General features: G+C 45.0%; 1 protein-coding gene and 1 long non-coding RNA gene across 5 annotated transcripts in view; one reads left to right on the top strand and one right to left on the bottom strand.

Annotated features, from left to right (window-relative positions):
- Positions 1-14610, bottom strand: part of LOC126996567 (collagen alpha-1(V) chain-like) — a 50156-nt gene that overhangs the window by 13678 nt on the left and 21868 nt on the right. For all 4 annotated transcript variants that reach the window (XM_050857154.1, XM_050857155.1, XM_050857156.1 and 1 more), the window contains exons 2-6: positions 2984-3151; positions 1527-1734; positions 960-1122; positions 579-791; positions 243-413 (exon numbers count right to left, since the gene is read on the bottom strand). In XM_050857154.1, coding sequence (XP_050713111.1) covers positions 243-413; positions 579-791; positions 960-1122; positions 1527-1734; positions 2984-3151 — 923 coding nt within the window. The remainder of the gene's footprint in view (positions 1-242; positions 414-578; positions 792-959; positions 1123-1526; positions 1735-2983; positions 3152-14610) is intronic.
- Positions 7699-14610, top strand: part of LOC126996571 (uncharacterized) — a 94963-nt gene continuing 88051 nt past the window's right edge. The window contains exon 1 of the long non-coding RNA XR_007751260.1: positions 7699-8048. This is a non-coding gene — a long non-coding RNA (uncharacterized LOC126996571). The remainder of the gene's footprint in view (positions 8049-14610) is intronic.

The raw sequence follows: 14610 nt of genomic DNA, 5'->3' as shown, positions 1-14610 counted from the left end.
TATAGAGAGAGAGAGAGAGAGAGAGAGAGAGAGAGAGAGAGAGAGAGAGAGAGAGAGAGAGAGAGAGAGAGAGAGAGAGAGAGAGAGAAAAGGGTTTTTATTATTTGTCACTACATAAAAAGGAAATGTATGAGAAATATGGAGAAGCAGTGTGTGTGTGTGTGTGTGTGTGTTCTGAAGCCCACATGAAGCCCATACTAATGATTTCTTAGAGGCTCGCCGGAACCAAGTTCTCCACTCACCGGGATCATGAAGACGTGCCCTGGAGGACCGGAAGTGCCGTCCGTGCCTGGAATGCCGTCCCGTCCTGGGTCTCCCTTAGGACCTATAGGCCCCGGTGGTCCCGGTGGCCCTGGGTACCCTCTTAGAACGCCAGTAGGGAGGTACTGAGACACAGTGGCGGCATCGTAATCCTGTGGTTGATATAAGAAAGTAACATACATTTGATAATTTTCATGATTACTAAATTAAATTTGAACGTTAATAGTGACGTTCGTGTTTGTCTCATAACTATGCAGCCTAACAGAACAAATGACTTGTTCTGCCTTGCTGGAGTAGCTCACGAAATTGAAACTCACGGTGGAGGTAAAATTTTGAAAATCTGACGTGTAGTTGTCTGCGTCAAACGCCGAGTACACCGTCTCGTCGTCGCTGCCGCCCGCGTACTCGAGGTGCGTGGTGGTCAGCACGCTGGGGTCCGGCAGCTCGGCATCACAGTTGGGCATGAAGGTCTGGCAATGGTCGTAAGCTGCCTCGGGACCAGAGACCAAGTCTAGCTGTTGGATGTCTCCCTGGGGAAATGAGGGAAAAACAGACAAGTAAAGAAGAACTTTGCAGGTTTAACGTTTGTTTTAAGTAATCATGGGATATCAAGATGCAGCACCGAAACGGAATGTAAGGCATGGACCAAAGGGTTCGATGCCACACACTGAACAATCAAAACCTGGGCCTTCACTCACGTCGAAGTACTTGTCCTCGAGGAGTTGCTGGCCGATGAGGATGATGCCGGCGTTGGAGACGTGCGAAGGCGAGTGTCTGGGCAGCAGCATGTTAGTGGTGGCCTCGCAGTCCACGAGGAGGGTGACGCTGTTCCCCTTCACGCTGATGCCTAGCCTGTGCCATCTGCAGGAGGCAGGGAGGAGAGAGAAGAAAAAAAAAGGTTGTGTGGAAGCCGTGAGCGGAAAATGGAGTTAGTCAATGCCACACTTTAATGACAAAATGCATACAATAGATACTTTTTAAAGTGTTGCATAAATAATGAAGTATTTCTAAGACAATGAATAGATAATAGAAAGCGAAAAAAATCATTAGGGTTACTTACTGATTAGAACTAGTGTGAACAATCAGCAACGACTTAAAGTAAAATGATCATAAAAAGAGAGGTGTGAATGCTGAGGCGAACAGACAAGTTAAACTGAAGACGCCATGAAACACACTGGAAAAAATATATAAACACAGAGATGGATGGAAATAAAAGTTAGCTTCCCAGATCAATAGGAAAATGAAACACCGCCGCCGCCACTTACTTTCCGTCGTTTATTGCCGCCCCGAACTCAATGATGTTGCCTTCCTCCGGGGAGCCACGCTCGTCCTGGTAAAAGAACCGCACCGTGTCCCCGACCTCCACTAAGAGCTGGTCTTCGCCCGCGTCTGAGTAGAGGCCGAAGAGGACCGAGTTCGACCCCTGTTCTGGCCTCAGGGTTGCCATGATGCTGAAGTCCTCCGGAAATCGAGCTGTAGGGGACGGGGGAGAGGGCGAGGGTGGGTCTATTGTAAGGATGTGGTGACGGTGGGTTGGGAGAGGAAGAGGAGAGTTGTGTGGAGAAAGGAGAGTCAGAGGACAGAATTACAGAGGATGGAGAAAAGAAACCAACAATGAAAGGGAGAGGAGACTAGCGTGGATGATGGAAAGTCAAAGGAAAGAATTAGAGGATGAAGAAACCAACGCTGAATGGAAAAGGAAAACCGCATGGATGAAGGAAAGTCAAAGGAAAGAATTAGAGGATGAAGAAACAAACGCTGAATAGAAGAGGAGATTAGCTCAGATGAATGAAAGTAAGAGGAAAGAATCACAAAAGGATGGAGAAAAGAAACCAACGCTGAATGGAAGAGGAAAACCGCATGGATGAAGGAAAGTCAAAGGAAATACTTACAGAGGATGGAAAAAAGAAACCAGCGATGAGCGGGTGAGGATAAAGAGCAGGGAGGGTGTGTAAAAGGAGGTAAGGAGAGTAAGAGGAAAGAATCACAGAGGATGAAGAAGATAAACCATCGATGAAAGAGTGAGGATAAGGAGTCAGGGTGGGTGGGAAAAGGGAGGAAAGGGTGATGCAGGTGGTTAGAAAAGGAAGGATTGCTGGATACATCAAGAAAAGAAGGAAGACACTGGGTGGAGAACGAAGAAGCTGTCAGGTTGAGTAGGGATAAAAAAAAAAGTTGGAAAAAGGGATACTTGTGCGTGGTTAAGGGAGGGGAGACAGCATTGGACAGGGAAAGATAGGGAAAAAATCCAATAGGTAATGTTTGAATAAGAGGAAGATAGGAATAGACAGAGGAGGTGGCGGTGGACAGAGAGGGGAGGTAAGGGTGGCAATGGATGTGGTGAAAGGAAAGAGAGTGTGATAGCAGACAGCGAAGGGAAAGGTAAAGTGTTCCGTGTGGTCAAGAGGGAGAACTTGACACGGCAAGGGATGACGTAACGATGAATGAATAGCAGGGAGACGCGCCGGTCACTTGGTCTAAGGGTGAATAGCGGGGAGCTTATCTAGGGGCGGGGACACGTGAAGCATGCAGCAAGGCGTGAATGAGGGATATTACCCCACCTCTGCAGGCTAAACATATCCCTGCATCACTTTACTTAACGTTGTGCTGAGGACACGGCCATTAGGAGCTGGTTTTAGCGAGGAAAGCGAAAGTTTACCAATGGGTAAGAATATTTGATAACAGGTGGGGAGGGGGGGGGGGGCTCTGTGGCACTACTCACTTGGAAAGAGGTTGGCGGTGGGGACGGTGAGCACGGCCTGCTTGGTGACCTTGTAAGCCTTGTCCGGAGTCGTTGCCGCGCCGGGTCGTTCATCACACATCCCTCTGGTCTCCACCACTCCTTGGGGCTTCCCAGCCACGTCCACCGCCTCCAGTAAGCTTCCTCCTGCTGGGGGATAAAATTATGCAAATTAGGCATATTCAAATAACAATGTACTTACCAACCTTACATAAACATAAGTTATCATTTTCCTAACATCATTCAGTAAGGTGAGGTAAAGGAGAGAACATGCGCTATACCCACGCGTTGCAACGGTGCTCATTTCTGTCACCTCAGCCCTTGGGTGTGATGGAAAGGAGCCCATTAACCCGAGACAGGACCGGTGAGACATTCGGGTTACCGCAGTTAACTTTCCTCAGGTTTCTCCAGGCACCCATTTATCAACCTGCCCAAAAGGGAAGTTGAGCAGCTGGCTGGGTGGGCCTCCGACTCCCAGGCCGGTATCGAACCTCACCCAGCGGCCTGCAATTTATGCGTTCTAACCATTACACCACAGAGGTGAACTGCAATATGTGTTTGGCAAAATACCTTTTAAAAAATCACTTTGATATAGTCCCGACGACTCACCGTCATGTAAATCTAAACCTAGATATTCGTCGATCGGTAATCTTGGTGAAGCATTAACGTCACTACCAGACCTCAGTTAAGCTATTTTACGGTGGCTTACTAGTGTAGACGTGTGAATGTCATGGTCTTTATTTTCTCGTTTAAATATATGCTCACTTAGCAATTCCATTTGACCAGAACACTTTTCGCTGTACAAGGAGCTCGGGGAGATAAACTTTCCAGCGTGTCGATTTACGTTAAGGAAAGAAAAAAAAAATGTCTCACTGCACTTTGTTCCACTTCCTGCCCTGGCACACAAACAACGTAAAGTTGCTCCGCTGTGCCCCACCGTAATAAGGGCTCTGTCTTTCTTGACACAAACGGAGTATGAGAAGGGGAAGGGCCGTGAACATTCGAAAAGTGTCAGCAATTACCTCTCCTCAAAGCGAGTAGTTCCTGGAACCCAGATCCCAAAGTCAATTTAAGTTATAAAGTTTTGGAGGTAACGTGAGTCTCTCCGTTTTAGATTGCTCTTCAGAGGAGAAATAGAGGAAGGTCTGGTCTGCTCTGGAGTCTGGTAGTGTCCCTGCTAGATATCTTCATTGTTCATGTGACCCTGATTGCCGTGTTGTTGTTTTTTTTTTTTTTTTTTTTTTTTGTTGTTTTTTTTACATTGTGGCCTATTGCGCCGGTAGGCTTCTTCCCGGTGGATCCTGATGGTCGGTCCAAGGCTTCTTTACGGTGGGTCCTGATGGTCGGCCCAGCCCGTTCTGGCGCAGGCGAGTGTTTATAGTGGCGCCATTTTGCATTGTGTGTGTGTGTGTGTGTGTGTGTGTGTGTGAGAGAGAGAGAGAGAGAGAGAGAGAGAGAGAGAGAGAGAGAGAGACGGGGGTGGGGTGGGGGTTGGCGTGGGGGTGGAGGAAGGAGGAGGTTGCTACGTAACATGGATGGCCTCGGACTTAATAAACGTGGACAGGCGAGCGTCACATGCCGACGACGCAACGCCATGTAAATCTGAACCTAAATATTCACTTCGGTAATCCTGGTAAAACATAAACGTCACTGCCAGACCTCAGTTAAGCTAATCTACGGTGGCTTATTAGTGTATAGAGACGTGTGAGTTTCATGGTATTTACTTACTCGCTTAAATATATGCAGAAAGATAAGTATATGTATAAATGTGTGTGTGTTACGGTGGCTTTTTAGTGTATAGAGACGTGTGGGTGTCATGGCATTTACTTATTCGCTTAAATATATGCGGGAAGATAAGTATATGTATAAATGTGTGTGTGTGTGTGTGTGTGTGTGTGTGTGTGTGTGTGTGTGTGTGTGTGTGTGTGTGTGTGTGTGTGTTTAGGGCAATGTTGATAGTCCAGTGGTGTGTCGGAATGTTCACGGTGTCTGTTTAGATCGTTTCTTTCCGTTTCCCTTTCTCGTTGTCCCCGATACCCCGCGGCAAACGAGGGCAAACCCAAACAGACATGCGACTCAAGAATGACAAAGGCGCAGAGTTGTGTACTGGCAGGAATTTTTTCAAGGAGGTCAGCGGCGAGTAGCATTTGAGGGAGGAGAAATAGACTATGGGCCAGTTCGACAGTCCAACAGAGTCATTGTAAGCTCCCAAACCAAGCTATAATCTCCACAATGATTCGTTTTTTTCTTCTCAATACCGGATACTAAAGACTTCCCGTGTGGTCTGTTAAAATTTAATCCTATTTATATCAATCGCAAACACAATAGAGGGAATTTTCGTAGTATTTTGTGTTTGGTTGGGGAGCTTATGAACTTGCTGTACTGGACTGTAAAACTGGCCCTAGGCCCCACCAACCCCCCCCCCCCCCCCCCCCGCACACCACCACCACCTCCATCTCCAACCTTTCCCCAACCACCATGTACTCCACCACCTCCACAATCACCCTCACCTAAACAACCACCACCAGAAAAGTGACAAAAACACACACTTTCCCATTAAAAAGATATTCAAACTAGTTCTCCAGCACAAATCCAGGTCAGTCATGGGCTTCTATTTCTGATATGACTTTTTTTTTTTTTTTTGCTCAGTTTCTTGTACAAACACCGATTCTGAAGCACATTAATTGTATAAGAGGTCAGGAACAGCATCTTTCATGTGGTACCTAACGAACCCTAAAGATTGTTGCTTAGTGTCAATGTCAACAGATAATTATCGTACACATAACAATTTACAATCCATTTTCCGGTTTCTGACCCATAAACATTGCCAAAAAAAAGCATCAATAATTACCGATTTTAGCAACTATTAATGCATTTCGTTATCTGTTTGGGGACGATAGTTTTTGGGCAAATACAACACGCCAAGTACGACAATCTGGTAACGTTGCTTTGTGTACGCCAGTTATTCGGTAATGCAATATTCGGTGACCCACTTTTCAGTTTCTCGGCAGCTTCATGTTATAGAAAAAATAAATCGTCCTTCAGGAAACCCAAGAGAATAATGTGTTTCGCATCTCGCATCGGAAAACTCTCTCGGTTACCCAATAGCCGATGATCAAGTAAAACAAATACATCAAAAAAATGGCTCAAACTCAAAAAGAGACGCCGCCCTCGAGGAAACTTCAAGATAAAAGTCAACCTGACATCCAATGATCGACATGTCACTAAAATACGTGGCAGCATCTCCTCAAATACACAACATTATCCTAGTTTCGATAAGCAGCTTTTTCCTGACAATATCGTGATGAAACAGTAAGCTCCGCCCACCCAAATGTGTGTTGTGAAGCGGAAACAGCACACACACACACACACACACACACACACACACACACACACGACACATATTGGTAAACGTGATGGTGATGAGGTAAGGTTGAGAAGAGAATGATGGGGGCCGGTAAGGGGAGAAGAAATAATGGCCGTATTACTAAACATTTCGTTGCCAAAGTTCACCTATTTGACAAGGCTTTCCTAGGAGTTTGGGGCATTTCCAGAAGTAGTTTTATGACCCTGGTGGTGGACTAACCCTTCTTCTGTACCGTGAACCTGAAGAACCACTCATTATAACCCGATTGATCCCCTCTTTGACCTTTAGAAATAGCTGATGTGAGAAGCGAAATTGTCTTATAATACCGACCATAGTATCCAACAGACCTTAGACATGCATAGCTCATCAGTGCAGCTCATGAGACTGACGGAAGGCTAATGATTAACAAAAGTGCGTAACATCTCTATACTTCCTTCTTTTTACGTCATTCCGTTTGCACTCCTACTCGCGCATCAGAACAACAAGGCATATTTTTAGATAGCTTTGTCTCATGATGGAGAGCTTTACAAATACTCCAAACGTGCTCGACCACCCAATCGTTTACTCGTCAGTATGTGTGTGTGTGTGTGTGTGTGTGTGTGTGTGAGAGAGAGAGAGAGAGAGAGAGAGAGAGAGAGAGAGAGAGAGAGAGAGAGAGAGAGAGAGAGAGAGAGAGAGAGAGAGATTTGATTTGATAAATTTATTACGCCTAAATGGCGACAAACCAAAATACAGGTTCGATAGCTACAGGTGTCTCGTAGGACACATTGAAACACACACACACACACACACACACACCGCTCTGGTGGCTCAATCGGTAGAGTGCTGCGCTGCGAGGCTTAACGGCCAAACAGGCGGCGGTTCGAGCCCCGCTCAGGCCGGATTCTTTCGGTTGACTAGGAGTGGTTACTGTTCCCCCTTGAGAAAGAGGGATGGGGTGTGTGGTGTATGAGGTCCTGGCAGTACCCAGAGATCGACGATAATGAGCACTTGCTCTCGTCGGTAGGGTACCTGCTGGCGAAAGCGAGTCCAACTCGTGATCAGGCCGTGGTAAATTACACACACACACACACAAAAAATATATATATATATATATATATATATATATATATATATATATATATATATATATATATATATATATATATATATATATATATAAGAAACTGAAAGATTTACATTTAACAACCACCAAAATACGGATATCTCATTTGAATCGTCCAAATTATGAGAGAGAGAGAGAGAGAGAGAGAGAGAGAGAGAGAGAGAGAGAGAGAGAGAGAGAGAGAGAGAGAGAGAGAGAGAAGGGTCGCGTGAGGGGCCTCGTGAGTCCGGTCGAGGCGTCATGAAGCAGCTGGCCGCGGCCAGACAGTCACAGAGAGTATCAAGTTTCCCTCCGCTACGACAGCCAACCTAATAAATAGTCGCTCCCACTCATACATATGAACAGACCAATATTTTATTTTATTTTTGACTTCTTGAAAAAAATTATGCTCCATCTTTAATATAATCACACACTCGTTCCCATGAATAAAACTGAATGATGCTATTTTTTTTCTATGTTCAAGGAGCTGCTTGTGGTCGACCGGATCAGCTATCTCGTGGTGCTAACACCCGCCAGCTGATGTGCCCGAGGCTCAGAGATTCCGTGTTGTGGCGCCCGCTGCTCGACTGGGGGGGGTGAGTGTTGACATAAGTGTTTGCTTGTTTGTTTGTTTAATCACTGTTTGCAGGTTGAGTCGAAATATTAATATATGGAAAAGGAAAATAGGTTTGATGTCCAACATGTTCATAACCGAATGCGAGGACCAGCCCAGCGGCCCCTGGGGTGGACTGGCCTTGAGCTGAGGGGTGATGACCAACTGGTCTGCTCTGGGGTCATACTGACTATTAAAGCAAGTAATTACTTATATTATACTTTTTTTTTAGATTTAACACCAATATATTCCCAATATATTATTTGCTATTCCTTTTTGTATTTCAAAGTGAAAGGAAATTAATTTGCCTCACTCGTATAGCTTGATTCCTTACTGAGGACAGTTTGAATTAGTTTGGGGTAAAGGCACCCCACGGCGGTGTTTGCCTTCAAGCGTGACACTTCTCACGCCAACGAAACCTGCAGAACATGGTATTCCCAACCACCTCTAAATATAGTGAATGGCGGACGTGCCTGGGATCGGTTGTTAGAGCGTGGAAACCTCCTCGCTCCACTTTTTTACCAAGGACAGTTTGCCGTGTTTCCATGATACGTAATGATACATGGAAGCAGAAATTCATCCTATGTCTGGAATTGATGAAAAAAAAAACACAGATCACTGCATTTTCGTGTCACCGTCTCATTTCGTTTTAAACCCAACACTTAGTGAGTCGTAAATGCACACCTGTAGCCCAGTCCCCACACTTGGCGCAGTTGGGGATACTGAACGAAGCCTGTGGAATAGAACAGGAAATTATATTGATCCTTCCCTATGTTCTTTTCTTCTTATGTACTTATGGACGATGACTTGTGGGAGCGTCGAGCAGGTCTGGACTGGTAGGCTGGCGCAGGGAAGGTCCGGAAAAGGTGCAATCAAGGAAAGGGGCGGGACGATACACGTGGCAGAAAAAGAAGTAATACAAGGAAAGAAAGGGGGTGGAGCATTACACGTGGCGGTGGGTGTCGTGATGTGAGGGAGGGAGGAAAGGAAGAACAAAAATTGATTGAAGGTTAGGATACCACATGAACGCGTAGGAGACATAAGACCCCTCTTTCGGCCACCTGTTTTGATTCTTTTCAGGAGCTGCGAGTAGCGGGCTTTTTATTATCATTGTTTTATTTTTTGTGTGCCCTTGAGCTGTCTCCTTTCTTAAAAAAAAAAAGAAGGGAGGAATGAACTATACAGAGGAAGAAATTAGTGACCAGAGGGAGGATAGAGGAAGGGGAGAGGGAAAGAAAAGGCAAGAAGGGAATGGGGAAAGTAAGAGATGACTGTAGGTTAGGTTAGCACACGAAGACGTACGAGCCATGAGAAGGGAGGAATGAACTATACAGGGGAAGGAATCAATGGGAGGCGAGACTACAGAGAGGGAATGAAAAGGGTATGTAGGCAAAGGGACAAGGAAGGAATGGGGAAAGCAAGAATTGACTGTTGATTACCATAGCACACGAAGGCACATAGGAGACACGAGAAGGGAGGAATGAAGTACACAGAGAAGAGATTAGGGGATTAGAGAGAGGCGAGACGGAGGGAAAGAAAGAGAATGTAGACAACTGGGAAGGAGGAAATGGGGAAAAGTGAAAGGGTTCCTGATGCTGCCTGATGGAACGTGACTTGGGGTGTGATATGTTGGGTTTGGGCGAGGCTGGGGAGGGGGAGAGAAGGGTGTAGGTGGGTGAGAGGAGGGTGGGTGTGGGAGAGGGAGTGGCGGCAGGAGGAGCAGGAAGCGAGGCAACGACGTGGGGGTCTGCGCGATAGATCAGGATAGAGGAGTGAGTGGTGGAGTAGCTTTTTTGCGGCCCACGACTAAGAGAAACTAATGTGATTCGCAGCGTCTCTCTCTCTCTCTCTCTCTCTCTCTCTCTCTCTCTCTCTCTCTCTCTCTCTCTCTCACCACGTCATCATCTTTAGTCATCATCATCATCATCATCATCATCACCACCACCACCTGCATCACCACCACTCCCAACACCTTCATTACATTAAAATTAAATACCGAACCGATGAGTCATTCAGTAACACACTTACATAATAATTTTGTGGCCCTGAACACCCCCGCCGCCACCACTCATATCGATTTTCTCTACATTATTATTATTATTATTATCGCCCTAACCATGTTCTCTATCTCAACCTGAATCTTCATCATTTTCTTAATCACCATCATCTTCTTGTCATCACTATTCACTGATATCCCCACCAGGCAATCCTCCTCCTCCTCCTCCTCATCTTCCTCTTCCACCTCCTCTTCCTCCTCCTCCTCCAAAGTTCATTCTCGTTTCTCCCTTCTTCTGAGTTCATTCCACCCTCCGTCACCCTGCTTGAAGGCTTTGCTTCGTCCTGTATTTGTCACTGTTTCAAACTTAATGTTCCCCTCCGTCGTTCCCTCTTGGTTATCCCTTCTCAGTGTGATATATTGTCCTGCTAAGGTTAGGGGAGATAGATAGAGCTATAGATAGATACAGAGATAGAAAATAGATAAATAGATAGATAGATAAATAGGAAAGGAATGAAAGAAAGGAAGAAAAAAGAAAGAAAGAAAGAAATGAAGAAAGAAAGAAAGAAAAAGAATGAGAGATAAAAGAAAGAAAAGGAAAGAAAAAGAAAATGAGAGAGAGAGAGAGAGAGAGAGAGAGAGAGAGAGAGAGAGAGAGAGAGAGAGAGAGAGAGAGAGAGAGAGAGAGAGAGAGAGAGAGAGAGAGAGAGAGAGAGAGAGAGACCCCAGCTGGCGTATAATAATATCTGACCAAAGTAAAAATAATATAAAAAACAAAAAAAACAAAAATGCAAATGGTATAAAATGATTCCCCAGACACGCCTTAACAGATTGACGGCTCAACAGATGTACTTGAACCTGTTACCATATTCTTTCCTCCTCGTATTTCTCCTCCTTCTCCTCCTCCTCCCCGGCCTCTTGCAGACTCCTACGTTCTTATGTTCCTCCTCCTCCTCCTCCTCCTGGTAGGGTGTGAAAGGAGGATACAAAGTGCGCCATAGATAAAGAAGAGGACGAGGAACGAGGATGCTTAAGAGTCGCCATTACTAAGGAGAGAGAGAGAGAGAGAGAGAGAGAGAGAGAGAGAGAGAGAAGTGGGTGTGGGTGTGCGGGGGGGAGGAGGGGGGTCGCGTGTGTTCCAGGAGCGTTACCCTTCATAACCTTGTTTTCACCTGTACCTCCCTCCCGTTTTGGCTTCACTTCCTTACTCTCCTCGACACAACAACAACAACAGAAGCCTTGATAAGTCTCACCTGTAGGGACCTTTATCAGCCACTGTAGTCGTAACATTATCTTTTTTTTCCTTATAACTAAAAGGAATAAGTGGAAAAACAGGATTATTTCGGGAGGTAAATATGAATGTCCTCTTATAATTATCACCTCTATTATTTTTGCTTCTCTATAACTAAACGGGATAATTGGAGGGAAAACTTTATGGCAGATGGCAAAAATGAATATCTTCTTGTATAATTAGTCTGACCTCTAGGAATCATTATCTGAAGTGTTCCTATGTATTATTTGTATTATTTTTTCTCCATTGCGAAAAGGAATGAGTGGAAGGATAATTTTATTGCAGGTGGCAAAAAGTGATGTCCTATAATTAGTCTTACCTCAGCTGTTTGTATTCATCGTATTAGTATTAGTATTATCTAAAACTAAAACGAATAAGTGGAAAAACAGCTTTATGGCAGGTGGTAAAAATGAATGACCAAAGAAAATGACATGTTTGGTCTTTGGATCTAAAAATTATAAAGACATGATTCGCACCTGAAGTCGGTTAGAATTGCCCTCGTAAAAGAGAACCAAACACGATTTTCTCACCTCACTAAAATATATTCAGCTATCGCTTCCTATTCCAGAGACAAAATCATTTCCTTGGTCTTTGAATCTACAAATAAAAACACATGATTCGCACCTGAAGTCGGTTAGAATTGCCCTCGTAAAAGAGAATCAACCACGATTTTCTCACCTCACTGAAATATATACAGCTACCGTTTCCTGTTCCAGAGACAAAATCATTTCCTTGGTCTTTGAATCTACAAATAAAAACTTACGATTCACACCTGAAGTCAGTTAGAATTTCCCTCGTAAAAGTGAACCAACCACGATTTTCTCATCTCTTCAATTAAATACAGGTTTGGTTTCCTATCTGCGTTACAAAATCGATTCCTGAATATTCCGTTTGCTGTTAACTATCTGGTATTGAGCAGAATAACAGGGACACTTTTTCGCGGGATACGATAATTAATGGGAGCTTTTTCTCCTCTCCTGATACGAGAATTATCCCGCACTTCCTCTACCTCCCTCCCTCCTTCCCTCCCTGCAAACCGCGCTGAGTATGTGTGGTAGCTATTGTTCCTTCCCGCGTGTTAGGATAAGTGTGTGTTTGGCTTCTCCGCGGAACTTTATGATTGGTATTAGTATTAAACGCCTCGAGTGATTGCTACGACTATTTATTAAGGGTAGAGAGATGCTATGCGTCGGGTTGTCATGCTTGTTTTTTCCCGGTCATAACGCCATACTACCGAAATTGACCTCTCTTTCGGCCACCTCTTATGATTCTTTTTTGTAGGAGCAGCGAGTAGCGGGCTTTTTTTATTATTGTTTCCTTTTTTTGTGCCCTTGAGCTGTCTCCTTTGTTGTAAAAAAAAATGTCTCAGAAAACCACCCATGGAAACCCCGACAACTCCCGCTAGAGCCTTTTTAAACAGATGTACTAACTAGCTTCGAAGGGTTTAATAATATGGACCTATATATCAGAACAAATAAACGTGAATATGGTTTCCTTGCAGCCTCCCGGAATATGAATACTTGTTGCTTTTCCTCGACCGGTGCGTATCAGAATGTGTAAATGGTGTGTGTGTATGTGTGTGTGTGTGTGTGTGTGCCTACCTACCTATATAGCCTCGGCCGTTGGGAGTATTGAACATCTCCGGTAACTCCGCCTCCGACCGCTAGGGGGCAAAGAGTCTGCTGCAAGGCCTCTCTGGCAATCCTTCTGCGAGGCTTGACTTCTCCCCTCTCGTAACTGGAGGTGAAGGAGCGACACCGGTTTCTCTTGTTACATTGTGCTCGATACCTTTTGATGCCTCGTTTCTTTTACTGGAACTCTCGGAAGCAAGCCTTGGGGGTCTTCTTTTCTCTCTTCCCCATCTTATAATAAGGCAAGGAGTATTGGATTGGCCACAAATCCACGTCAGTCAGTTACTTATCCATCCGTCTTCTGGATAGAACCTTTGCCTCAGTCTACTTATTTTACTCTTTACGAAGCTTTTCTCTCTTCCCAACTTCTAACTAGGCAAGGAATATTTAAATGGCCACAAATTCACGTCAGTCAGTCAGTCGCTTTTCCAACCGTCTTTTTAACAGTACCTTTGTTCAGTCTACTTATTTTACTCTTTACGAAGCTTTCCTCTCTTCCCAGCTTCTAACTAGGCAAGGAATATTTAAATGGCCACAAATTCACGTCAGTCAGTCAGTCAGTCGCTTCTCCATCCGTCTTTTTGAACAGTACCTTCGTCTCAGTCTACTTCGTTTACACTCTACGAAGCTTCTTTTCATCGTAAATCAGTGCACCTCTCCTCCCGAAATTGACCTCTCTTTCTGGCCACTCCTTTGACCTCTATTCAGGAGCAGTAAGTAGCGGGCTTTTTTTTTATATTTTTCTTTACGCCCTTGAATTGTCTCCTTAGCTGTAAAAAAAAAAAAAAAAAAAAATCATCCCATCCCCTTCCTTCCGATTTATGTTACTGTGTACCTCTTATATTCTCCTTTCGAATCTCCTCTACTTCGTAACTGCATCGTATCCCTTTCCTTTTAATTTATATACCTGTGTACCTCTTATGTTCTCTTTTCGAATCTCCTCTTCCTCGTAAATCCATCCCAACCTCGTCCTTTATATTTCTGTGCGACTCTTCTTCACTCACTTCCTCGTATTCTCTCCTTTTCCTTCCATGTAAATCCTCTGCGTCTTCTTCAACTCTCTTCAGTCTCCAGAAACCCTTCATCCATCCTCATTCCCTTCCTTCCTCACGTAACTTTTCATTTATGTTTCTTCACCTCCCTCCTCCACCTCCTCCCTCCACTTCTTTCTCCCTCCTGTAACCTCCCCACCTCCTCCTCCTCCTCCTCCTCCTCCTCCTCCTCTTCCTCTTCATTGTGTTTCCTGCTGTTCCTCCATCTCACGCTCTCCACCTCCTCCCTCCAACTGCTCTCCATCCCTGTCTTCCACTTCTTTCTCCCTCCATGCAACCTCCCCACCTCCTCTTCCTCCTCCTCCTCCTCATTGTGTTCCTACTGTTCCTCCCTCCCACTCCCTCCATCCCTCCACACATCTGCTGCCTCACTACCACCACCACCACCACCACCACCTCCACCACTCCTTCCTCGCCCCTTCAGAGCATAACAAACCAGCTGATAAAGCTTGTGACACAACCCACGCTGCCGGATGTCGCCTACATGCTCTCTCTCTCTCTCTCTCTCTCTCTCTCTCTCTCTCTCTCTCTCTCTCAGACATGATAAGAAGACTGAGAATGGAAGAAAAATGAAG

Source organism: Eriocheir sinensis, chromosome 10 (genome assembly GCF_024679095.1).
Source record: "Eriocheir sinensis breed Jianghai 21 chromosome 10, ASM2467909v1, whole genome shotgun sequence".
Taxonomy (NCBI): Eukaryota; Metazoa; Arthropoda; class Malacostraca; order Decapoda; family Varunidae; genus Eriocheir; species Eriocheir sinensis.
The sequence above is the reverse complement of the archived record's forward strand: the minus strand, read 5'-3'. Positions and strand labels throughout refer to the sequence as shown.